At 37.0% G+C, this 26,730-nt stretch overlaps 1 protein-coding gene across 1 annotated transcript in view; it reads right to left on the bottom strand.

Moving 5' to 3' along the window:
- ZFPM2 (zinc finger protein, FOG family member 2) overlaps positions 1-26,730 on the bottom strand; it is a gene marked incomplete at its 5' end in the record, with an annotated part of 388,259 nt that overhangs the window by 160,108 nt on the left and 201,421 nt on the right. The window contains 1 exon segment of the mRNA NM_001195374.1: positions 4,483-4,594. Within this exon segment, the coding sequence (NP_001182303.1) occupies positions 4,483-4,594 (112 nt within the window).

The raw sequence follows: 26,730 nt of genomic DNA on the forward strand, positions 1-26,730 counted from the left end.
CACCCTCCTCTCCAGCAGCTTCTCTTTAACTTCAGCATGGTGCTTTTTAGTACTTTTCCATTGGAGATAAGTAAATTAGAATTATCTGGAGTCTGCTGAGAATAATGGCAAAAACCAGACAACCCAACAAGTCTGGTCCATCAATGTCTGGATGAGCTAATTACTTTCTGGAATGACAGCGGATAGTTGAGGCAGGAAAAAAACTACATCAGATTATAATATTAATGCCAAATACTATAGTTTTTTCACTTAGATAACACAGGATGATGGCAGCCTGTCAAATAGCACTAAGTGATATAATTTTATAATAATTATTTGATGGACACCCTGGAAATGAAAATTTTACAATTATATTTAATTTTACTACTAGCCCACATTCAGTAATATTCAAAGAGTAAGTATATCTCTCAAATGGTAACAGCTACACACTAAGTTGGCCTCTCTTCTGTGCCCTAAGAAAATATTAATAAAAATTTCACAGTCAAGTCATTTAAAATATGCTACACATATGCATTTTATATTCCATTTGTAAATAGGTATTCTCAGATAGCCACGTCCAGTAAAAGTGCTCTTGGCAAAGAAGTTTAGGTTCCCAGAAGAAAACAAAATAACGCAATGCAATTTTGGCATAAGAAATTTATTTTTCATCTTCAATGAGAGCTTTTTAGCCATTAGGAGCAATGTGTTGTATCTGGGTGCATGGGTATTCAGCCATCAAGTAACCATTCTTTTGTGTCTGGAAGCAGCACTTTGGTTTCATTTGGGGAGCTACTTCTCCTCTGTCTCTGGGGGGTTAGTTCTACTCTACAGATGATTCTAGTTTGCAAGGAAGAGTCACAGTGATTAATAGGGTCAGGGATTGGTATGTGATGTGACCCCAACAAAACCAAGAAAAACTCTCTTTTCACTGGAATGGTTCTGCTTGTAGAATAAGTCTAGAGCCCCCCACCAATTGATGAGAACTTATCTGACAATGAAATGCGCAAAAGAAAGAGGCAGAAGAAGAGAGAGTTTGGAGACAAGGTTTGAACAATGGAATGAAACTGATTCTGAAGTTTAGAATATCCTTGGATTCTCAGTTACACAAACAGATGAATCCCCCTACCCTCAGTATACACACACACACACACACACACACACTTTCGACTTTTTTTTTTTGCATAAGTCAATTTCATTGTGACTTTTCTCATTTGAAAACCAAAAACCTCTGACTAACAAATAACATACATATTATGAAAATGCCTCACATATCATGGACATTCAAGCCAATGTGTACTTGTTCAATCTAAATCACCAAACCCTTCCAACTACAAAACTCTTTTGCTGTGAGAAGGCTTATTATACCTGCCATCTGTGAAGACAGAAGGTGTCAGAGTCCCTGGGATCCTTGCAGGAGTGATTCTCAGGGTCATATTTTCCATGATATGAACAATCCCTCATATAATTCCAGAATATTGAGGTATTCACAGAACGCTTAATGGACTATTAAGGGCAATCTGAATACTAGGAATTCGCATCAGGCCTCTGAAGCCCATCTAGGAGATCAGAGTGGTCTACTACAGAGTTTTCCCAAAGTGCATTACCCAGAACACGAATTCCAACGTTTCAATGGATGTCCATTGGGAAAAAATATGCATGTCACATAGTCAAATGAGTTACACAGGTTTTTGTTTTGTTTTACTATGGGAATTCTCAGATCATTAATACCATCAGGCTTTGTGAGTTTTCAAGGGGGGGGGGGCAAAATAGGCAATATTTGGCCCTGTGGCATTTTCTTTCATCTGAGAGTTTTGTGAAAATGCACCTTGGGAAGTGCACATTGCTATAATACTCTGTGATTTCTGAGCAGAAATGCCTGAGTGGGCTTAGCGAATATACTCATCATGTAATAATGTCAAGGGGAAATGTAGGGTCACGCAGTGCAGAGAATATAGGATTTGGAATTATCAGAACCAGAATTCAAATTTGGCTCCTTTGTTAGTTCTCCATGATCAAAGACAACCACACTATCGCTCTAAGTCACACACAATGTCAGGTTGTATAAAATGAGAAACACATCACTCATCTCATCAAACTGTTTGAAAATTTCAGAAATAACTTATTCTAATATGTATAATTCAGACTTCAGTTAGACAGATGTGTGCTTAAATCCCATTTTAAACACTTAGTAGCTATGTGACCATGGCAAATTACTTCATCTACCTATGTCTCAAATTCACTTTTTGTAAAATGGGATAAAGATGTTAATTACCTACTAGAATGTATTAAATGAAATAATGCATATACAGTATTTACTGCAGTCCTTGTTATTTGAACTGCAATACCATCTGTTCTTGTAAGTTGGACAATATTGAATTACCTTTTGTAGGTTAAAAACTACTAAATAACATGAATTCATATAGTTCATCATCATATCATATGTTTCTATTACAGTTTCTGTAACCATTCATCATTTGTTTAATTGGTCAACAAATAATTTTTTACCTCATGCTCTTTCTGTACAGGCAGCATGCCAGATCAAGGATAAAAAGAGTACTAAGAAATAATCCTTGCCCTCAGTATATACTGCTTAATATACTGAGTAGATTGGAAAGGCAAGCAATAATAGCTAACTTTTTACTTACTCTGTCCTCGAACACATAAAATGATGATCATAAAATGAGACGAAAGAGCAATGAGACAAGTGCCTAGAAACTGGTATGAGAGTGACAAGCAGAATATTCAGGGGTGCTTAATAAAGGGTGGCAGTTATTAACCACATACAAAGCTAACACACAGTTGGGCTCAATGCATGCTTTATGAGTTAATTAATAAGCTTATACAAATTACTCCAGACTGTTTATTGCCAAGCAGCTTAAGGTATATCTAATTGTAATGCAAACACATAAACATGTTCTGATTAAGGTACTCCACTGAACATAGAGTTACAATCTTGTTATAGCTTTTTTTTCCTTATGTAACTAACAATCATCTCTTCTAAAAGAATGCTTGATTTAAAGATGCAACTGATTTGGATTATGAGAGGAGAACAGCTATTCTCCTGGTTTCTCCATATTATATGGTCATCACCGAGATAAGGTATTATACAACAAAAATTTATTCCCAATCATCCATCCTACACTCCAAGCCATCTTTAGTATTTTTTTGCATTCTTAATGTGGGCACTGGTAAATTGATTCACTATAATATTGCTTTCCATTTTGATAGAACATACTGACATATCCTGGGAAAACCTCACTTTCCTTCCAGCTAAAAGCTCCCACAAGCATACCGCAGGTATGTGGGGTTAGAAAATGAGTGGGTATGGGACCAGCAATTACAGAAGGAAAAGGAATATAATCAGATCCTGGTGTGCAGATTGTTTTTTTAGCTTGCAAATTCCCTCTTTCCGGTGTTTCAACTTTCAAAGGCTTATGGTAGTTGAAAGGCAATCCTCTTATAAGTGTACAAATTGTAATGATTATAGGAACAAGTTGTAATTGTTTCTAGCAAGTTTTTAAGAGTCTTTGATGTTATGATTAGTGTTTTATATGTTAATATATTGATAGGGGTGCTTATTTGCTTGTTCCCTTGTATGCTTTTATGGTTTCTAGGTTCAATGTGCAAATACATCTTTGATCTCAGTAGGTCTATTTGGTTAAAAAAGAAAGCTAGAAGAAATTAAACATGAGAAGCAGCACAAGGTTTTGCAATATTTACGAAGAAGCGAGATTAGGGATTTCACTGTAAAAGTACACAGCCAGGGCCCGGAACTTGAATATGGAGAAAAATGCCACAAACCACCCCACACATGAGGATGGGACTGTGTTTGGGGGAGCCTGTCCCATGATGTGTGTCACGGAGCGGTGGCTCCTTTGTAGCCAGGGTGTAGCTGTATGATGCAGGCTAGGTTGATGTCACACTGAGCAAATCAAAGGCAAAACTCTGCAAGCCACCATTTCCTCTCTCCCATTTGCCTCCTGCCCTTCAGAAATCACCATGGGGAGGAATTCTCAATCTTTGCAGTGGCCTCCTTTTCAGCTATCCTCTCATCATGTGTGATTTCAAGAAACCGGCTGGAATGCAGTGCCTCCTGGAGCATGCACCTTGACACGAATTACAGAATTTTGAAAGGAATTTACTTTTTGATGGATAATGCCTAAGAGAAGAATCTGGGATTTCATCAAACCCACTATCAATAAAGCTAACAAGCAAGGAAGGTACAACTCAAGACACTCAAAACTGCAGTGAGGTGATTGTGTACAGCAGCACTAAGTAATTAATGGTATAATACCTTTTGTTTTATGCTGCATGGGAAAAAAAAAAAAAAAAGAATACCCAGTAGGCTTTACTGAAGATACAAGTTATGGAGATCCATAAGGGAAAAAGGAAGAGAGAGGATCAAATTTTACGTTGTACTCTCATTCCAGCTCATCTGGTGCTGCTTTGCAACTCTCAGGTTTCAATACATCCAAAGAGAGAGAGAAATAATCTTGCACTTACCTTTGCTGTACACAATGCAGTTGTTTTTGTTGTCTTCCACTCCTTGCCAAGTCACATCCAGTAGCCACTTGGGACCAGCAGTCAGCACCATCGGGACCTGAGCCTTTGTCTTCTGTAGAAAGAATGATAACAAACAGATGCCATTTGCTTTCGTTGATTAAAAACTTGAATAACAACTGTACTAATCATTCTATTTTTCCAAACAACTAAATCTCCCAAACCATAATCCAAGTCCTTATTCCCCAGTCTCATGATACCTTTTTAAGACGACAGAAGCTGTAAAGCTTTACTGCTTTCCCTAATCTGAATGGTAGAATTATTATCAAGAATTTTTTTTTCCTAAATGATACTGGATCAGATCTCCAAGATGAGACAGATCTCTTGCGGCTCTGAATTATAAAGAGAATGCAGATGACTTTCATTGCAAAGAGCAGAGTGTTTAGAAGTGAACTTTAGACACATTGTACTTTACTATCAACAGGATCTCACTGTTTCCTGAAACAGACAGGAAAGAATTTAAAGAATCAGGATCCATTTCAAAGCTCTATCCTGAGCAACATTTGTATCTGAGTAGGAATTTATTCTGAATGAATAAAGAAATCCACCCAACGCCTTCTTCCAAGTATGGATATGTAGTCTGACTGAAACTGAAATAATATTGATGCTAATGACTCACCACACACTGTCTCTCAAGACTATAAAAGAGGAATCGGGAATAAATTCAGATGCAGAGCAACTAAAGCATGGCATCCCTTGCTCTGAGAAGCACAGAAGCAGGGAGACAAGTGCTCTAGTTCTAACAAAATACTGGCAGTGCCCATATTCAATATAAAGCTCAAAAGGTTTATCATTTTAGGCTGTTTGGCACCCACATTATTTGTCTTTAATTCTGTTAAACATGGTAGGAAATAAACGGGGGAGGGAGGCAAAACACGTAAGCCTTAGCAAGACTGGTGTCTCCCAAGGAGTCAGAGTGCACTGGCATTCAGACATTTATCATATCATTCACCAGCCCATGTTCTGTATATCAACTATCATGAAACCACAAAACAGAGTACAATACCGGGAGTCTCAAGGTAATTTTTGAACTGAATTTTCACCTAGATATGATCCTGCCAAAGAGATCTCAGCCCATTCTGGGACTTTCCCACATGTTAAGCGCTATCACAAATTTCCCAAATTGGCATTAGCAAGTATTCATTGAGGAGTTCTATGTAATCTGGCCATTTCAAATCTCTCAGGAATCCAGAAACCCCACTTCACCAGCCAAATGGAAACAGTGGTAGTGCATGAGACACAGATCTATTGATACTGCAAAGCCATATTAAAAACCATGCATAAATAAATGCTAACCCAATTTTGACATACCAATTATACTGAAATAGGTAAAACTAACATAAAATATACTATTTAATGGAAAAACCAACTGTGATAGACAAAATAAAACAGACGTCTGGGAAAAAATACCTCAAGTATTAAAACAGAGGAGGTGGTAAAGCAGATCAATTGTAAGAAATACTAGCATCCTGATATTTCTTACTCACGCTTTGATTCATTTTAAAGTCTTTTATTTTTCAACTACGTGTCTTAATATTTGGAAAGTAAAACCATGAAAAATATTTATCTGAAAGCCCAGTGGGGGGAAACACAAAGTAATTTTATATATTTTTTAAAAAACAATCTAGGTAAAACGTTATCAAGCTATCCCTCTGGTTATTAGTCTAAGTTATGATTTTAATTTGTTTTTTCATTTTCAAAACAGAATCTGAAAACATGCTAGCTTCTTCAATCCGAAATGATAGTGACCCACATCCAATTAAATAACAGGGCTGAACTGTGCATATTTCAGTTCCTTTCACTACTGAAGACACAGGTAAGTCCACACATCAGGGTCAGTGGGTTTTCAAGCAGAACAAGTCACAGGAGAGGCTCCACCATTTCCATAAACCTGCATACAGGGGATTTAGTGATGTTATTTGTAACATCTGCTCTCATCTGATCTTAACAGACTTCACCAACAGGCACCTACAGCTTCATTTCTACTGTATCCTCTTATTTCATGGGAAAAGAGATAGGTTTTAAATTATTTAATCGTTATACTCCACAGTCCTTAAAGCCACCTGGGTTCCTACATGATAAATCAGTGTTTACAATTTTCCATAGATGATATGAAAAATATATATTGATCACAAATTCTTTAGGGAATCTTACTGTAAAGTTAACCAATTGATTTGCAAATACCACACTCTTCCATTCATTTCACAGAGGAACCTACAGACTCAATCTCATGCTTGGGGTTAGGAATATAAGGAGGTCTTTTTCAATAAAGGCTACAGATATATTTTTTAAAAAGTTTAAGACTCACAGACATAGAGAACAAATTTGTGGACGCTAAGTGGGTGAGGGATAGGGAAAAGTGGTGAATCGGGAGTTTGGGATTAGCAGATGCTAACTATTCTATTATCTATAGAGTGGATAAACGAGGTCCTATTACATAGCACAGGGAACTACAGTCAATATCCTGTGATAAACCATAATAGGAAAGAATATGAAAAAGACTGTATATGCATATATGTCTGTGTATAACTGACTCACTTTGCTGTACAGTAGAAACTAACGCACATTGTAAATCAACTACATTTCAATAAAAATTTTTTTTTTCTTTTTAGGGCCACACCTGCAGCATATGGAGGCTTCCAGAGTAGGGGGCAAATTGGAGCTACAGCTGCTGGCCTATGCCCACAGCCACAGCCATAGCAATGCCAGATCTGAGCCACATCTGTGACCTACACCACAGCTCACACAGCAACGCCAGATCCTTAACCCACTGAGCGAGGCCAGGGATTGAACCCATATCCTCATGGATACTAGTCAGGTTTGTTACCGCTGAGCCATGACAGGAACTCCCAATGGAATGAATTTTTTTTTTTTTAAAAAAAGGAAGCAGTAATTTTAAAAATTTACTATAATGAGAAAAAGTAGCATAGTAGGGAGTGAAAAGTCATGAGTAAATTGTTTAAGGGTCCATACTGGGCAGGAGATAAACTCCTGTTCCCTGGATTCTAGGAAGGTATCATGGAGGAGGTGATATTTGGGCAGGATTTAAAAGTTAAATAGAAAGAATTTGCAATCTCTGGTAATGGCCTGGACAAAGAGTATATAAGAGTGGTATGTACAGGAAATAGTGACTAGTTCTGGGATTCTTTGGTTTAAGCTCTTCAAGTCTTTAATGCTGTCTTAATATATAGAAAGTACTACATAACAGTTACCTGTCATCATTAGAATCTGCAGTGATACTATTATTATCATTATTGATAAGTGGAAGGGACATAAGAGCATATGTTTCTAGAAGAGCAGGCTAGAAACAGATTTTGAAAGACCTTCTTATATTAAGCAAAACCTTGTGTGCTTAAACTTCGAAGCCGAAGGAAGACAGCAAAGATGTGAAGCAGGAAGAATAAGGCTACGACTATTGCTGCTGCTTGTGTAAAATCCCTTATTTATTTAGTCATCATATGTATTTTTAGACAAAGACATTATAACTCTAAGATTAAATAATTTCTTTAAGGTCAAACAGCTGGCAGAATGCAGAGCCCATGTTTTTATTTAGCTTTGTTTCCAAACACTACCAGTCCAAAAGTGACCAACTGTTTTCCCGAGACTAAAGGGTTTCTTCCCAGGATGCCGGACATCCAGTGCTAAAACTGGAAAATCCTGGGTAAACTCAAATGACTTCTCCACCCCTACACTCCTACAAAAAAAATATATTAATGGTTTACATATATTGAATACTTGCTAAATGTCGGGTGTTAGACTTTTCTCTTGAATTATCTTTTTTTATTTTTACAACTCTAGGAATCAGGTATAACATTTTCTCCATTTTGAATGTAAGCAAACTAAGAAGTAGAGAATTTGATTTTGTGGCACGAATAAAAATATTTATTTACTATCTTTCTTTAATGGTAAGTTAGGTATTATACCTTTTAAATTTCTGGCAAACATTTATTATGCCTAGGCATAGATAGAACCAGACTTTCCAAAAAACTGAATTGAAAGTTTCTTTGACTTTTGAGTCAATAAGGCAAAAGCGAAAAGGTAGCAGAGACCCAGAGAAAGCTATATCCAAGCTGTAAAGAATAAGTAGATAAAAAAAAATCTCAAGGGACCAGTTATTACAGTTTTGAGGAGGTAAGTCAATTTCTTTCTGAAGAAGTCAAACTTTTGTGGAGATTGACTGCCTTCAAAGAAGATTACCAAGTGTGAGAAGGAAGGAGTTAGCTAGGATTATGTGAAATCTACACTCCAGCAAAATCCATGAATAGAAAATAACAATAATATCCACATTGATCATTAGGTTTACTTTCCCATGTCTCTCTCTATCATAAGGATTCATACAAGTCTGGGAAGTTGAGAGCAGGAAGCAGCGTTAAAGTGCAGTGAGTTTAATTCCCTCATTTCACAAATGAAGAAAGTAAGGACAAGATGTTTTAGCATCCTAAGAGGTAGGACACAGTGGGTACAACATGTTGGGGAAAGAGAATGAATATAAAAGGTGTGACAGGCAGAAAAATCGATCCACCCAAAATATCTGCACCCTAATCCCTTGGAACTTGTTATTTTACTTGGCAAAAAGGATTTTAAGAACATGATTAAGGTTTAGGGCCATGGCACAGTGCGAGGACCTTAGATCATCCATATGGGACCAATCTAAACACATATTTCAAAAAACATGAAGGGAGAAAATTCTCTTGTGGTACAGTGGGTTTAGGGGCCACTGTTGCCACTGCTGTGGTTTGGATAGCTGCTATGGTACAGGTTCGATCCTTGATCTGGGAACTTTTACATGCCGTGGGTGTAGCCAAAATAAAGAAATGAATACGAGTAGAAGGGAAGGGCAAAACAGTATGTCAAAGAGATTTAACACGAAAAGGATTCCACTTGCCTCTGCTGCCTTTGAAGACGGCACTCTAAAGCCATGAACCAAGTGCGGTGCTGTCTAGAAACCAGAGTGGGCTTCAGTTATAGAGAGTAAGGAAAACAGGGATTTCAGTTCTGCAACCTCAAGGAACTGAATTCTGCCAAGAACCCAATAGGCAGGAAGTAGATTCTTCCCTAAAGACTCTAGAAGGAAATGCAACCTGCTGACAAATTGATTTTAGTCTGGTGAGACCCATACTGGACTTCTGATGTATAAAACTTTAACATAATACATTTGTGTTGTTATAAGCCAATAGTATTGTGGCCATTTGTTGTGGTAGCAATAGAAAACTAATACAAAAAACATTCAGATTTACTGACTTGCAGTTTAAAAAAATGACTTAAGTTTCTTATCAAATGTGCTCACAAGTGTCAAACAACTTTCACTTAGCTGGAATAACACTAAATCTACATTGTTATTCCACAATTATCAGATATAGCTAATGTTCTTGCCTTAATGTATAAGAAAATACACCATGAAGACTAACAATTCCTGCTTTTATAACTGGGTATTTAAAACAATTTTATGATTCACTATTAACCTTACAGATAAGTGTGGCAGAAAAGACATGACTGTTTTTGGATTAGATTAGAACCCCAATATATGCTAATGGCAGACTCTGTGACTGGAAAATCACTTAAACTTGAATGTCCTAAACTTCAGAGTATACATCTGTAATGGGAATAATAATTTACACCTCAAAGGTTGTCTTATGAAGCAACCAGTAGCCCTTAGGTCACCACAGATGCACTCAAACTTTTGCTGAATGCCTACATAAATAAATGAATTAAAAATGTGCAATGACTCGCATGTTCATAGCAACGTAATTCATAATAGCCAAGACATGGAAACAAGCTAAATGTCCATCATCAGATGAGTGGATTAAGGAGATGTGGTATGTATACACAATGGAATACCACTTAGCCATAAAAGAATGAAATAGTGCCTTTCGCAGCAACATGGATGCAACTAGAGATTCTCATACTAAGTGAAGTTAGTCAGAAGGAGAAAGACACATATCATATGACATCACTTCTACGTGGAACCTAAAATGTGGCACAAATGAACCTATCTACAAAACAGAAACAGACTCACAGACATAGAGAACAGATTTGTAGTTGCCAAGGTGAAGGTGAGAGAGAGAGTGGGATTGACAAGGAGTTTGGGGTTAGTCGATGCAAACTATTACATTTAGAATGGATAAATAATAAGGTCCTATACGAGGAACTACATCCAGTCTGTTGGGATAGACCGTGATGGGGGATGATATAAGAAAAAGAATGCATATATATGTATGATTGGGTCACTTTGCTGTACAGCAGAAATTGGCACAGCATTGTAAATCAACTATACCCTAATAAAATTTAAAGAAAAATTGCCAAAAGCATTTCTGGAATCCCTGTTTCTCAGACGTTAAGACAAAAACTCTTTATGATCCAGTTTAAAGGTGGCAGTAGTCATTAGTGCAAATGATTGTTTCCAACTCTCTACTTTCTAGGTTTCTTTTATTTTATTTATTTATTTATTTATTTATTTTAGTGCCTGACGCATGGCATATGGAGGTTCCCAGGCTAGGGGTGGAATTGGAGCTGTAACCACTGGCCTACATTATAGTCACAGCAACGCATGATCCAAGCCATTCTGTGACCTACACCACAGCTCACGGCAACGCCAGATCTTCAACCCACTGCGCAAGGCCAGGGATCGAACCCGCGTCCTCGTGGATACTAGCTGGGTTTGTTAACCACTGAGCCAGGATGGGAACTCCCTCTAGGTCTCTTTTAAAGTTAAGGATGGGAACAAGACTTCATTTCACCAATGAAACTGAATAGGAAGTGACTCATGTCACTTCTACACAGAAGGTATGAGACTAATGGACAATCTCTCCTGGCATTTGCTGAAGCGACCGTCAAAGCCTGTAAAAGAGCTAGGCCTCCTAACCACAGTGTCCATGTAGCATGAGAAAGCAAGCAACATTTTTTATGCATAATGTTGCTGCAATATTAGGGCTGCTTGCAACCTCAGGAAAACCTAGCTTATCCTCACTTATACAAAGGTTTTTTTTTGTTTTGTCTGTATTGAAATAACCCATGGGTTTCTATAGGTTAAAGTTTGTCCTTTATATATATCTAGGCATTCTCTTTCAGTAATAAATCAATTCAAGGTATATAACAGGAGCCTGGATTTCAGTTAAGCTGGAATATTTTAGAAAGAAAAAGAAATAGTGTGCACTTTTGAGGCTCCACATTGTAAGTTAAAAAAAAAACTATCTGCTCTCCTGGACACTGTTTGAACCTAGAGTTTCATGCTTAGACAGCCTACAACTAGACAAACTTGACAAGGACAAAATGGGTCAAACGTGTCATTTCTTAGGAATAATTAGAATCATCTAATGTGGATAAAAGAGGTCAAACTAGCATCCACTTCTCACTAACCTTTGGAGTTACTGGACCGACAAAGGAGGAAGCCTTCAATAAATGTTTATACTCAAGCCAAAAGGTTAATGGAGATAAAAGTAGGCAGCCCAAAGGTAAAGAATAGAGGATAATTCTAACCCAAGAAACTGGTGACATAATGCTGTCTTAGGGATTCCAAATTCTGCTAGAAATATTTGTTGAAGATTTCCAAACTGAGGCGTACAAAGAGTTAGAAGTCTGAGGAAAATCTGACCCATGAGAAGAGCCTGACATTACAGCCTTTTAAAGAAAATATAGAAATGGCATTTGATGGGAAAATTGGCCTCCACTGACTTTAGTTTGGGAAGTATAACAAAATCTTATTAGAGAATCCCAAGTCAATGCCATGAGATGTACGTACTCTGATGCTGATGAAAGTTCTCCCGGTGTGCTGTTTCCCATAACTGCGTAATAGGTGAAAAGGGTTGGGTGTGTTTAACAAAATTCAGAGCTCTTATAACAATTCATAGCTGTTTCTTTTCTCTCAGCTATAAAAATATATGTGCTAGCAGGCATCAGAGAATTTCCAAATTACTGTAGACATTAGATTTATATAGTTAGAACCAGAAACACACACATATATTCCCAGCCCTTTGGAATATGATACCACCACCACTGCCAGTCTCTCAGAGCTGAATTATTCTCTACATCTAAGTGGGGGGAAAAAAAAGATACTGTATGTGATTTGACCTTGTACTTCCACAGGGAAAATTTTACATAGTTAAAAGTTGCAGTTAATGTAGCCAGGCAGGTCTCCGCACCAGAATTAAATTCAAATTCAATATGACAGTTGTGAAAACATCGTATCCCTCTCCTTTTAACCGTGTGAAGTCTCTAGCAACTGTGAGCTTGAATTTAAAAATTCCCTTCACCAACAGCCTATTCAATGGATGCATAATAACTTAAAATCTTGGACTACCTGGAGTGGTGAGAGATGTCAAGTGAAGATTTAAGACCCTCCACAATTGTATTTTCAGTAATTCTGGGTATGTTGTATAACCTCAACATTCTGATTTGACTAGAACTATAAAACTTTTAGTATGATTGTTTCCACCTAATAAAACTGTGCTTTTTACTAAATATCCTTTAAAAAGTTATACAGGACACTGTATGAATGTTTGATCTTAATGCTATTGAGGTAAAGTTTTGGTTTTTTTTTGTTGTTGTTGTTGTTTTGTCTTTTTGCCTTTTCTAGGGCCGCTCCCGTGGCATATGGAGGTTCTCAGGCTAGGGGTTGAATCAGAGCTGTAGCCACCAGCCTATGCCAGAGCCACAGCAATGCAGGATCCGAGCCATGTCTGCAACCTACACCACAGCTCATGGCAATGCTGGATCGCTAACCCACTGAGCAAGGGCAGGGATCAACCCTGCAACCTCATGGTTCCCAGTCGGATTTGTTAACCATTGCACCACGATGGGAACTCCAAGATTTTTTTTCTTCTTTCAGAAAATAAGAGTATCATTTTAAATGATACAGAATCACTGTATTCCATGTGATCCCAAAGGGTCAAGTTGTTTGTGTGATACAGAAACAGTTTTTCAGAGGTAATATCTGAATAATCTTCATGACCAATTAATGGCAGACATCGTTCAACAGGATTATGTATGTCGGGTGCTTCCGTTAGAATCATATGCTTCCATTTAAAATAGAATAAAACAGCTACTAAGCCACACTGGGATATCTCTTGACTGAGAAATGCAGTCTTCCTTTTATTTGCTGTGTCTGAAAGCAAGGAATGTGTGTTTGTGTTTTGTACAAAAAAGATTTAAACAAGTAACTTTAAGAACTTTCAAACTCATACCAAGTGTTTGACCTACAGAAACTATTTAAGAAATAACAAAATGACTTACTAAAAGATTATCAAATTTGCACTGCATGAAAAAAATCTGGTGTGCTAGACACATTGTCAAACTCAAGCTCAAAGAAATTAAGCATAGTCCAAAATTAGAAAATACATGAAAAGTCTAAGTGGGAAGAACATCACTAATGTGCCATAATAAGAACCACTGGTTCCCTGTTGGCCTAGTGGTCATGGATTTGGCGCTGTCATTGCTGTGGTAGGGCTTCAGTCCCTGGTCTGGGAATTTCCACATGCTGCGGGCACAACCAAAAGATAAATAAAATTAGAAAAAAAGAATTAGATGCTGAGAAAGGGAAAGTTAAAAAAAAAAAAAAACAAAACAAGAACCACTACACTACACTATTAGGCACAGGACAAATTAATGAATGGAAATCCCAGGTCAGTTTCATTAGAATAGTGCTTTTCTCGAGCACAGGTCTATAAAACAGCATTTAAGGACAGCACCAGAGTGAAATTCCAGAGAACTTCTAACAAATGTCTTCAAGTTCACTGTGGTATGTGGGATCTCAAACACGATAAGAGATTTTTCAAAAACAAAATGAGTGTGAAAGAAAATGATAGAATTCTTGGCTACTATATCCATACTCCTTATGTCAAAGACAGTTTTATCTCTAGGAACCAAAAATTTAAATAATCATTATCTCTGAGGTATATTTGCTTTTAGTTCTCAAAATGGTTGAAACATATTATCTTAACATGAGTCACTGCTTAAATATAGAAATCTTCGTATAAGAAATAATGATCTTTTAGGGAAGGGAACACAAATAGTCCCATACATCCAGGTCGTCAAAACAATGTCTTTCCTTTCCAAATAAAAAGAATCATTTCATGATATTTTGGACAATAATATAAAATCATTACCTAAGAGTACTCACACTAAAGAAGCAGATATTTCATCATTTTCAAATGGGAAGAATCTTTAAATGAGTAATAAACATCTAAGTTATCCAGATATTTATTATACTTTCATTTTTCAAAAAAAAAAAAAAAAGAATAGACTCATTTCTCTTTCCCTTTTGCCAACTGCACTCCCACAGTCTCATCTGTTCTCCACATACGTTTGGCTCCAAAGGGGAACTACTCCCTCCAAGCTGGCAGCCATTAACTTCAACCTTTTATTTTATACGGCTCTGAAAGTCACAGAGTGTTTAAGGAGTGTTGTTTTGCTCCTGGCAGAATTTCTGGGCTTGCACATAGTGCAATGTGCAGAAGAGTGTCAGCGCCGAAAACCTTGGGAAGGGAAAAGGAAATTGCTCTAGAGAAGCCCTCCTCAGATGAGGCTGTGGCAGAAACCTGCGGTGGGTTCAGGGACCCGGAAAGCCAGCTGTGGTCCCAGCTGTGTGACCCGGGGCCAATCGTTTAACCTCTCCAGGTCTCATCTTCCTCCTCTGTAACATGAGCTAATATATCCTTACAGCTTGACAATAATACCATTATGAGCCTTCCCACTATAGAATTTTTTGTCAAATCTAAACTCAAATCTTGAGTGTGGAGAAGACGATAAATATGAAAATTCTACACACGGGGCTTATACTTAACTTAAGGAAATGTGCCTATTTTTACTGGTGAAGTGGTAAATGAAGCCATTCGGATTTATTTTATTTGGGTATTTTAACAGCAAAGAAGATGGTGTGGTCAGAGAAGGAGGGATGGTGAAAATAAAAATGTTGGTATAAAGAATCTAGAGAGTGTGCAATAGCTCTATAGACACATTCAGCTATCAAGGACCTAAATACTAAAGTGTGTTCAGTAGAGAATTTTTGAGAATTACCCCAAAGGCATCCTGCAGAGGAGAGAAAAAGCTCTATCCTGCACAAAGTCATCCTCAGATACTGAGATACATGTCCTCTTCATGCATTAATCCACTGCAATATGGAATGAATCTTTTGGCCACCTTTTAGACTGTCTCTTTATTATTATTGTTTTAGCCAATCTTAACTTCAGGCAAAAAATGAAAACAGCATTCCTGATATGAATAATATAGTAAAACTTAGAAACAAATATAAAGGTTTTTTTCTTTCATTACATGTTGCTTTCATGATTTGCCCTTTCTTCCCTCTATGACCATAACTTATTAAGAACTCATCTATGTTTTTAACATAAAATATACCTGATAATATGATATTCAAATGTGATTGCAAAGAGTTTACAGCATTTTCCCCTCCAAAGAGAAAAAAAATGGAATTGTTGAACTATATACTAAGTGCTATGATAAATATAGTACCCTTTAGGAAGACAGATTTTTATGAAACAAGTTATTGAAGGTTGGGTGTAAAAAATTAAAAAAGCTTTGCAAACTAGTTGGCAGAAGTGTGAAGGTGATACTGAGTCAAGCTGCACAAAGCTTATCTAATCTGTGAAACACTTTAATTACACAAATATTACAAACACCTAAATGAAAGACCCTGACCATGAAAACAGTTTTCAATATTTTTTTCCCAAATTAGCAGATGCAAAAGAACTACACTATTTCCCCACCTTCAGACAATAAAGGGGGGGGGGTTTGGCCATTCCTTCTGGAATCAGCTGCCTTGATTTCCATGGGGAAAAACAATGAATTCCAACCAATGAAACAGATTCATCTTCATATGCGCCCATCCAGGGGACTTTGTCAGCGTGGAAATCAGTCTGGGACAACTAGAGATGCAAGCTATGAAGTCAGAACCAAATGAGATAAACCTTTATGAATCCTGCCTCTGGACACATTCCTCAAACCATGTTCTTTATAGAAGGAATAGAAATATGCATACAAGCATCAATGAGTTCAAACACCAGGATAAATTCTGCATTTGACTGAGTGTGAATGACATTAAAATTTGCAACAAGTTAGCTTACACTCTTCAGATATGTTTTTTGCCACATAAATGATACAACCTTACTTATAAAATCATTCCAATTACTAATCACTGATCAGAATTTTAAAAAATCTCTCTCCGCCCTTTCTATTTTGAGAGACTTATTTAGGTCATTCTGCTTTTAAAGTCATCCCTTTATATCTTATTAGAAATTGAGTATATTCATTATTCATTCAATAAACATTTATTAGATATCTATTATATAGAAAACACTAAGAAAAAGAGATAAAAATGAGTTTCATGTCCTCTAGAGGCTCACAATGTATCAACATTAAAAATATCTAAATGATATACATAGATTATTTAAATCAATAGTAATAATAAATCTCATGATATTTTAAGTACGTCTCATACATTTAGGAGCTGCAATGCAAATTTAATGGTGCATGAATAAAACGAAGGTATAGCAATATATCAGAAGTGGTTAATAGACCCCATGTTAAGGGGTCTTTATGAGAATTTAGGACTCTAACTTAATTTAAAAGTTAAAAACACTGATGCTTTCTTCAATATGGATAGAAGGTCTATCAAATACGTCTCTCTCTCTCTTTTTTTTTTTTTTTTAATGGCTGCATCTGTGGCATATGGAAGTGCCTAGGCCAGGGACTGAATCTGAGATGCATCTGCAACCAATGCCACAGCTGCAGTGACACCAGATCCTTTAACCCACCGCACTGGACCAGGGCTTGAACCCGCGCCTCCTCAGCTACTCAAGCAGTGGCAGTGGGATTCTTAACCCACTGTGCCATGGCGGGAACTCCAATAATTTATGTTTTAAAAAATTACATTTAAATCCTAATCATAAAGTGTTTTATATACACATTTAGGGTTAAGCCATGCATATCCACTTCTATAAGCATGAGTTTATTATTCACACACTTATTTATTCTTACTGCTAAAGTATATCATGAACATATACTGGAAAAATATATTGAAAAATATTTCAAAAAAGGAAATATTTGGGAGAATATTAGATGAATTATTTATATACTATTTTAAGTGTATACTCATTATCTCACTTAACATGCTTTATTAATAGTCAGGCATGGTTTAAAAACTTGTACTTTGGTGACAAGCTGATTGAATTTTTTTTTTTTTTGCCTTTTTTTTTGCCTTTTCTAGGGCCGCACCCATGGCATATGGAGGTTCCCAGGCTAGGGGTCTAATTGGAGCTGTAGCTGCCAAGCCTACACCAGAGCCACAGCAAAGCAGGATCCGAGCTGCATCTGCAACCTACACCACAGCTCACGGCAATGCCAGATCCTTAACCCACTGAGTAAGGCCAGGGATCAAACCCACAACCTTGGTTCTTAGTCAGATTTGTTAACCACTGAGCCACGACAGGAACTCCAGCTGATTGAATTTAAATCGCATCTCCAACACTTAGTAGCTATAAAATCTTGGGCAAGTTATTTGGGTCCTGTGTCTCAGTTCCTTCATCTCTAACATGAGTATAATTATGGCATGGGATTATTTTGAATATGAACTGAGTTAATGTTTAATGGGCTCAAAGCAGTACCAGTATGTTATTCTATGAAAGTGTTTGGCCAATAGTTTGAATATTCCTAAAGAAAAATGTTTGCATAGAAAGGCAGAATTCCCAGTAAAACAAGAATTTTGGCTGGGTGGAAAAGTGACACATTGCCCCAATATATGACTTATAACATTTTGTTAGGCATTAATTGTGTGCTAAAGTTCTAGATGCTATATTAATGTATAAACTGATTTTTTACAACAATTTTATGAAAAAGATATCATTATGCCCACTTTGTATAAGCAAAAACTGAGCCTCTAAAATGTTAAATAATTTTTCTAAATTCACATCTCTAAAAACTGCCTTAATCACAAACTGCCTCCTATTTACCTCTTTGCAAATCTATAAGAAACTCAATTACTTCCATGGCGTTAGAGCAATAAGAACCTTCCTAGGAATTGTGTTAAATATCAATTCTTCATATCCATGAAAACTAGTTTAAATGATCTTCCATGAGTCAGTGGTTAGCAGTTTCTGTTTTACATTATGCATGATTCCTAGCTGCACTTTGTATAAGCTAATTGCATGGCGCCTCATTAATAATCTTCAGGGTTTTTTGAGCTGTGAAATTTATAGCTTTGTAGTGAATTATTTCTCACATTTGCACAGTTTTGGAGTTTGAAAGTCTACTTGAGATACTAAATATCAATATTAGGCATCAGGTAGGTATAAGGGGAATAGAATTTAACATAGCCTAGTTAGGACACAAAAATGATTGAAAGGCAAGTTATACTTTTCAATATTCTTAATTTTATGACTATAGATATTTTGGTACCTGTAGAAATGATTATAGATTTGAATGGCTGAAAAAACATGAAAAGTTTCCAATCATAAGCAGAAATTTATAATGAGATCCAAGACGTCATTTAGCTAAAACTCACTCAGTTCAGTAATGATTGAGCAAGAGTAAATGAAGAATAGACTTTCCTGGTGTTCACTTGGTCAAGAGGCATAGTAGGGCCTCATGGCAATCTTGATGATGAGACATCAGCATGAAATCTGGGCTGCAAGGTAGTACAGCAACCCTTCATGCCTGACAGGTCAATTCTACTCTTTAGAACCTCTGAATGCAGCCACTAAAGGAATCTAAACTGCCTCATGAAGTCTTGGCTCACTGATGGAGGATTCTCTACTTAAACTGTCTCAGTCTGAGTTTAGTTAGCATGTTCCTTCGCTTAAATTTGATCAAATACAGAGTAGTTTTATTGGCCCACTGAAGTTCAAGGTCACACCAGGAAATCAAAAGAAAGACTCAGTGAAAAGCATAGGGTAGAAATATTGTAGAGGTGGGAAAAGGGAGTTGTTTTTTGGACTCGGTGGGTCTGAAACCAAAAAGTTCACTTGTAATTCAAATACGATTTATGGCACAGTCACGGCAATGTTCTTCCACAATGTGATTAGCACAGTGAGGGAAAAAAGCAACTTTAGTTTGTGTACTTATCAACTAAACAGAGAGGCACACAGTGTCTAAAAGCATGGACTCTAGAGTCAGAGGGCTTAGCTTAAATTAGATCTAAGTTTTGCTGCTCATCTATGGTGTGATCCAGATCAAGTAGCTCCACTTCTCTGTTCATCAGTTTCCTTCCTGTGAAATGGGAATAATAATACCTCATGGTGCTGTTGTGAAGATGAAATGAATCAATACTTGTAAATCACTTAGACTGACACTTGACAAACACTAACAGTGTCCATTTATAATCAGTTTGCACTTTGATTTGAGAAAAAGGGGAAAATTTATGAAATAGTTCAATATCTGTGAAAAGTCCTGGTCCTACCTAATTTATTCTATTCAGGCATCAACAGAATGATCAATGTAGCATGGATATAAATGTGTAAGAGATTTTACTACTTTGATGAATCTTTTTACTTTTTATCCACTTAATAGACTGGCTAGTGGGGAGATAACTTCACTACTTCTAGCACAATGAAAATCTTTTAATGGCAACTCAATGTTAGTGGAATAAAATCTTACCTTTCATGATGAAAAGCTCTACTTGTGGGCCATAAAATAATTTATTCTTGTTTAAATTACTTGAAATTTCTTGCCTAGAGTTTTCACTAGTACCTTACATGATCTAACACTTTGCTTATTGGGTATTTGGGAAGTGGTTTGCAAAGGTTCTGGACATTGAGTTTTTAATTATGCCATTCCTCTATCTTGGGCTTTAAATTGGGAATCCCAAGCTAGTCCAAAACTTAGAATGTGCAATGTTTTTTTACATTGTATGCTGGAACAAAGCCTTAAAATTAAATACTGTTATCTTCAGTATTCTTTAATTTTTAATATGTTGTCTCATTTGTCATTTACAATCAAATCAAACCAACCAAACACAAAGCAAAATCCCTCCTCATTACAAAGACTATGGCCTTTTCCATACTAGTTCCTATTTCACGCCAGTCGTATATATTTTTTTAAAAAATGATCTAGAAATTTGCTAAACCTAGATTTGGGTCAAACACTGTCACTAAGGGCTTGGATTGCCTTATTCAAAATACATCACTTTCCTGGGCCCCTTTTTTCATTTGTAAAGGGAAAGAACAGGACTCTTGAACTTGTAGGGCACCTCTGGCTCTAGGATTTCATGAAACAGACTTATGTTACTCAGCCTTTTAAAATCTATGCTATCCTTTCTGGATGGTAAAAAACACATTTATTATCTCCTCAACATTTAGACATTTAAATAAGTACATAAGCATGGTGGCTATACACATATTAAAGAAATGACATGTTGGTGTCCCATCCACTAGGAGCAAAGAGAGTTCCTTCAACAAAAATGCACATGTAATGTGTCCTCTTTAATGAGGTTCATCTCCCATTACTGTGATAATCACAAAACAACATTAATTCACACTGATATGGACTGTCCCTAATTCAACTCTGCAGAAAGAAGCTAAACTACAAACTCAAATGTAATTTGCTCTGCCCCCTTGACTTATGCAGCGCAAAATGCCTTAATTTACTACTCTGTCTTCCTTGTCTTTTGAGATGTATGCCCAGATAAAGCAATAGCTTGAGCAAATATTTCTATATTGTGCTATTACTGACTAACCCGAGTCCCAGTTTTTGAAGACCAAGACTATAAGAATTTTTTTTTTATCAAATGAGATTTGCTACTATCCCTCACAGTGTTAATATAAAGCATCCTTACTTCCATGACCACTCAGTGAATACTTTACAAACATTATTAATAAGGGTACAACAGAGAAGACACACAAACCAGCTTACTTTTGGCTAAAATCATAATGTTCTGCCAGAGATAGAAGAAAGTTTGGTAGTTTTGCACTAGACCAGTTTAAGATAACACCAGAGAAAACTCAAAGATAAGACCAGTTGATGGTAAAATCTCAAGCATGAGAAATGATATTATGTCTTTACTGATTACATATAATACTAAATGTGGATTATACATAAACTAGAGAATTAAAAAAATCCTTCTCATTTAATTAGGGTGAATAGACTAAACCTATAAAACCAAACCAAATTATCTTGTAGTTTTCCCATATTAAAAGCAAAGATTTGGAGAGGGGAGGGGGGAGGAGAAAGGGAAGGGAGTGAAACTAGTGATAAAAACGAAGGGTCCAGTGGGACTGGAGCATATAGAGTCCGCGTTCCAATAAGACTCAACAAACAGCTCTGATCAGAATCTAAGTGATGGGAAACAGCCTGTAGCTTCGAGATTAGCTGCTTCACACTATTTCTGAGTTAAGCCAGCACAAATAACATCATGAATGCATAATTATAATTATGCATTTGAGTATGCATAATGATCTTTAAATCGGTAAACAAAGAAAAGGCATCAGAATTTCTCAGCTATTTTAGGTATACTGTTACAGAAGACAAAATAGGACTCAGATTTTAAAGAGGGGTGACTCTTGCTGGAACTTTATAACACAAAATTTGCAAACTTGAGGAAATTACTGATGAACCTGCATTTCTTCAAAAGTCCCATTTAAGAAATTCCACATGAACAACTTTAGTCAAAGACACAGAATAGAGTATTTCAAACATATGAGGCAAACACTCAGGAATGCCTACATTTAAAATACTCCAGCTTAGAGACAGAAATAATAAGAAAGTAACATCCTGGACTTCTAATATTGTCTAATAAAATAACACACGCCCCTGGAATTGTTTGGAAAATATGATAAACTGTGATTGGCTAATACAAAATATTTTTTAAAAATCTGAAAGATCCGTTGAAGAGAATTAACAGCAAGTGGGGAATCTTTTTTTCTTTTTTTTCCAAATTGCTAAATTCCAAAAATCTAACCACAAGAAGGTCTAACCTGAATGTGTTCAGATTTGATATAAAACCATTTCCTTTTAGTTTTCCAAATGAAGATGGAACTCCACTTTAAAGGCAATATTCCTTCAACTTTGTAAGGCAGTTATGTCATGTATCAGCCTTCTATTTTGGGGGGAGAAATTTTTTGATATTCTGGAACCCTAATCTTTTCTCACGGTACTATTTTTACTGCTCTGCTCTGGAACTTGGCCAAGTTCTCCTTATTCCTCTTAACAGAGCCTTAAACTGAATGCCCGTATCTTAACAAGGGTGTTGATAAACCTGGAAGTTAATGGGATCTATGGGAACTTAGTCCATGTATGCGGTTCAGAGATTAAGGATGAGCATTTATTCTTTTTGCATGAAATAAAAATGTCAAAAGTTATCTGGAACCCCTTTCATCTTTTTTATTAAAATCTTTTTAGGACTGCACCCATGGCTTATGGAGGTCCCCAGGCTAGGGTTCCAATTCCAATCAGAACTATAGCCACCGGCTTACACCACAGCCACAGCAAAGTCAGATCTGAGCTGCGTCTTTGACCTACACCTCAGCTCAAGGCAATGCTAGATTCTTAACCCACTGAGCAAGGCCAGGGATTGAATCCGTGTCTTCATGGATACTAGTCAGATTTGTCTCCACCGAGCCACAATGGGAACTCCTCCTTTCATCTTTCACTTTTTTCTTGCCCTTCCTTCCCACCACAATTCAGAGAAACTATCCAATATTCTTTATCAAAGTTGTCTTTTCATTGCTGGTTCTGAACATCATGTTTATTATTTTCTTCACCTAAAATTCTTCTATCTTCAAATACATCAGCTTTTCATCCAAAATATTTTGATATTTACTCCAATAACAATTATTCACATTTTTTTTTTTTTTTTTTTTTTTTTTTTTTTGCCATTTCTTGGGCCGCTCTTGCAGCGTACGGAGGTTCCCAGGCTAGGGGTCTAATCAGAGCTGTAGCTGCCGGCCACAGCCACAGCCACAGGAACGCGAGATCCGAGCCGCATCTGCGACCTACACCACAGCTCACAGCAATGCTGGATCGTTAACCCACTGAGCAATGGCAGGGATCGAACCCTCAACCTCATGGTTCCTAGTCGGATTCGTTAAACACTGCGCCACAATGGGAACTCCTATTCACATTGTTTCTAACCACTTTATCCTGTGTTGTTTTATGTTTCCCCACTGCTCCCTCATCTTTTCCTTTCCCTTTCCACTCTTTCCCCATCTCTCTCCCCACTTCCAGTAGCGTTTACTTTGTCCAAGTATAAAATTTTGTAGCATGGTAGCATCATTACTGACCTCAGTCATCAGGTGCCTGCGTTGACAAGTGATCAGTTGAAAATCTCAAACTAAACCACACAATCACCTCTTGGGCCTGACATTAATTTTTCGTACATATATGGTTCTGACTACTGAAATTACCCTAACTCTGTTTCAGTTAAACCAAACAGTCAGCAGGTACACACGGATGACCTACAATGGATGATGGCGATCCTGAGTGTAGTGAGGGTGACAAGAGGCATTGATTTTGAAAACGTCTGCAAGATGTTATTTTGGACTGTGGAGAAAAAACTTTCTAGAATCAGGTGGGGTGGGGGCAGGCAGGCATAAAAACTTCCCCAGGCAATGAGTGACTCGGTTGGAGAATTAGGAGAAGAGAAATAATTGTAAAAGTGACTTGGATACCGAGGAAGGAGTTTTGAGACGGCGATGGAAGACAATTCTGTCAAATAAGTGGGTGATAATCCAAGTTTCAGCCATGAATTTGGAAGAATGCTAGGAAAATGATCCTTTTTGAACTTTTCACTATTTCCCCCAGGAAAATGAACATTATCTTATTTTTTTCAGCTTAGGGGAACATCTGTCTTTTTGACTATATCCTGGTTCACATCCTAAAATGTTACAGACACACAGACAATTTAAATACATAGTGACCCTAGAGAGAGAGAAAGAGGGAGGGCATAGGACACAGGAAAGTTCACAGACTTTCTAATAAAGAGCCAAGTCTAAATATATTACTAGACATTTGAAAAATTCTTCCATTCTCCAACCAAATATTTATAGCTTGTTTTCTGTCAACGATCTTGTTTTATTTTTCAGTATTGGTTGGAATGACATTATTATGTTGGAAATATTAGAGGACTGCACTGAAGACATTCCTTAATCAAACCAGGAAAAAATTAGTGTGAGATGATTAAATACAAGAAGTCCAAGTTATAAATGGACTATAACAGTTCATTCGAAAATGCACATTTGGAACTCAAAAGTACATTTTTCATCTTCACTGGTGTTTCTCAAACCAGAGGCTCCAGTCCTCTTTGGGTCTTCATTATTTATGGGCATTTTTTTTTCTTTCAGTTTGATGTTTTCATTTTGATCCCAACATAAATACGGCAACAAATACATGTTTTATCTTACAATGGCAAATCATTTGTCTTTATAGTAAAAATTACATTTGAAATAAATAGAATATATTTATTTAACTTGGGGGTTTTCTTCTTAGAAATTTGTATATATATTATTATTTTTTAATTTAACTCGGAGTTTTTCAAATGGCAGTCTATAAGTCCTTAGAAAACCTTGACACTATTGAATTGTGTTTTCTCCAAAAAGAATCTAACTCAAACTGAGCAAAGAATTGGCACAGACCCAATACTGCAAGTGGTAAAGTTTCAAGGTTAGATTACAAGTAAGTTATTTAGCTCTTAATCTAGCTATATATTAGGTATAAATTCCTGTGTCCAGGAAAAGGGTCATTTGTGAGAGGAAGGATATAAAGGGAGGGAGGGTGTTTCCTTATCTTTCTCTGGCCACAGGAAAAATGTTAATAGGATTTGTTTTCTTCTGCCTTCTCCCTTCTAGGTTCTCGTCTCCCAGATTCTGAAATCACTCTCTCCTAATCCTTGGAGTTCTCTGAGTGCATCCACTCCCCAACAACGTGCCTTTCCTTGCAGTACAAGCGTCCTATCTCACAAATTACTCCATGCACCAAAATGGCCATCCTTCTCTCTTTTACCATGAAGCAAACACTTCCACTAATTCCGTGGAGTGGCTCTCAGAGGAAAGCAATCTGACTGAATTAACTGATAGTAAGGTAGGAATGATTGCTGTGTCACTGATGACACAGTGACAAGCGATTCCTGCTTTTCACACCCCTCCTCTTCCCATTCCAAATCTGAGTAAATGGAGTCTAAGTTTTGGTTGGTTTGTGCATTTTGTTTTAAAATTTCTCCCGTGGCTCTCCTGGCTAAATATTTGATACTGGCAGGATGGCAAAGGTAAAACTTTGGGTGTTTTAAAGTTAACATAATCAGCAAAAGTCAGTCAGAAGCTGTCTGTAAATAATGCATAAATTCAGTGGCTGCCGAAGCCTGACATACTGACTTTTGAGATGTTTTGAGCAGGCTCACTGGTTACCAAGTTACTACCGGGCACAGATGTGCTCCTAAGAATTGTGTTCGTCTTGTTTCAGAGACTAATTTCTGAAAGCGCTGAACTCTGGTAGCTCTTTGTATCATGGCTTCACTACAGAGCGCTTGTCACTAATTGGCAGCAGCTGCTCCAGACAGACCTGGTCTTGGGAAATAGGCTGAATGCTCTTCTCTGCCCTTAGGAAATCTGTCTCTCCAGGTGAGGTTTGAGGCCATGGGCAGAGCCACATGTCAAGTTTGTTTTCCTGCTATTCGACCAATGGACAAATTAAGGACTTCAACATTTTAGTGTCACTAGTCTGTTCTTTCAGATATTCTGAAAACAAGTACTTTTCAAGCATGATTTTCTTTTCGATTCCCCACCGAAGGGCCACATAGCACTTAATCCACAATAGACACAGATGCATCTCTGCGAACTTGAGACAACTGGGCATAAAAAACGAGGCTGATGTTCAGTTTCTCCTAGCATTGTTAGCTGGTTGGTATTTGCTGGATCCAGATTCACTCTTAAAAGTAGGGAATAGAGATTCATTCTCACTAAAAATTTAAGCAAAAGACACTGACCTTCATTATTTTAACTTTCCAAGGAGCCTTGTCGCCCATCGTGTTCCAACATCAGTAATTACCCAGAATGCCAGACCACCAGTGACATCATTTTCAATATTTTTGCTCTTCTTTACAATATTATAAAAATGAATCTTATTCTGTTTTTAATCACAAGCCTTATCCAGCAATCAAGGCAGGTATATAATAAGCTAAGCTACTCTGTAAATCTAAACATTCCCTACAAATGGAAAAGATACAGCCTGGGCTCCCTGATTGTTACTAAGGCGACTATC

Source organism: Sus scrofa, chromosome 4, assembly GCF_000003025.6.
Source record: "Sus scrofa isolate TJ Tabasco breed Duroc chromosome 4, Sscrofa11.1, whole genome shotgun sequence".
In the NCBI taxonomy this organism is placed as follows: Eukaryota; Metazoa; Chordata; class Mammalia; order Artiodactyla; family Suidae; genus Sus; species Sus scrofa.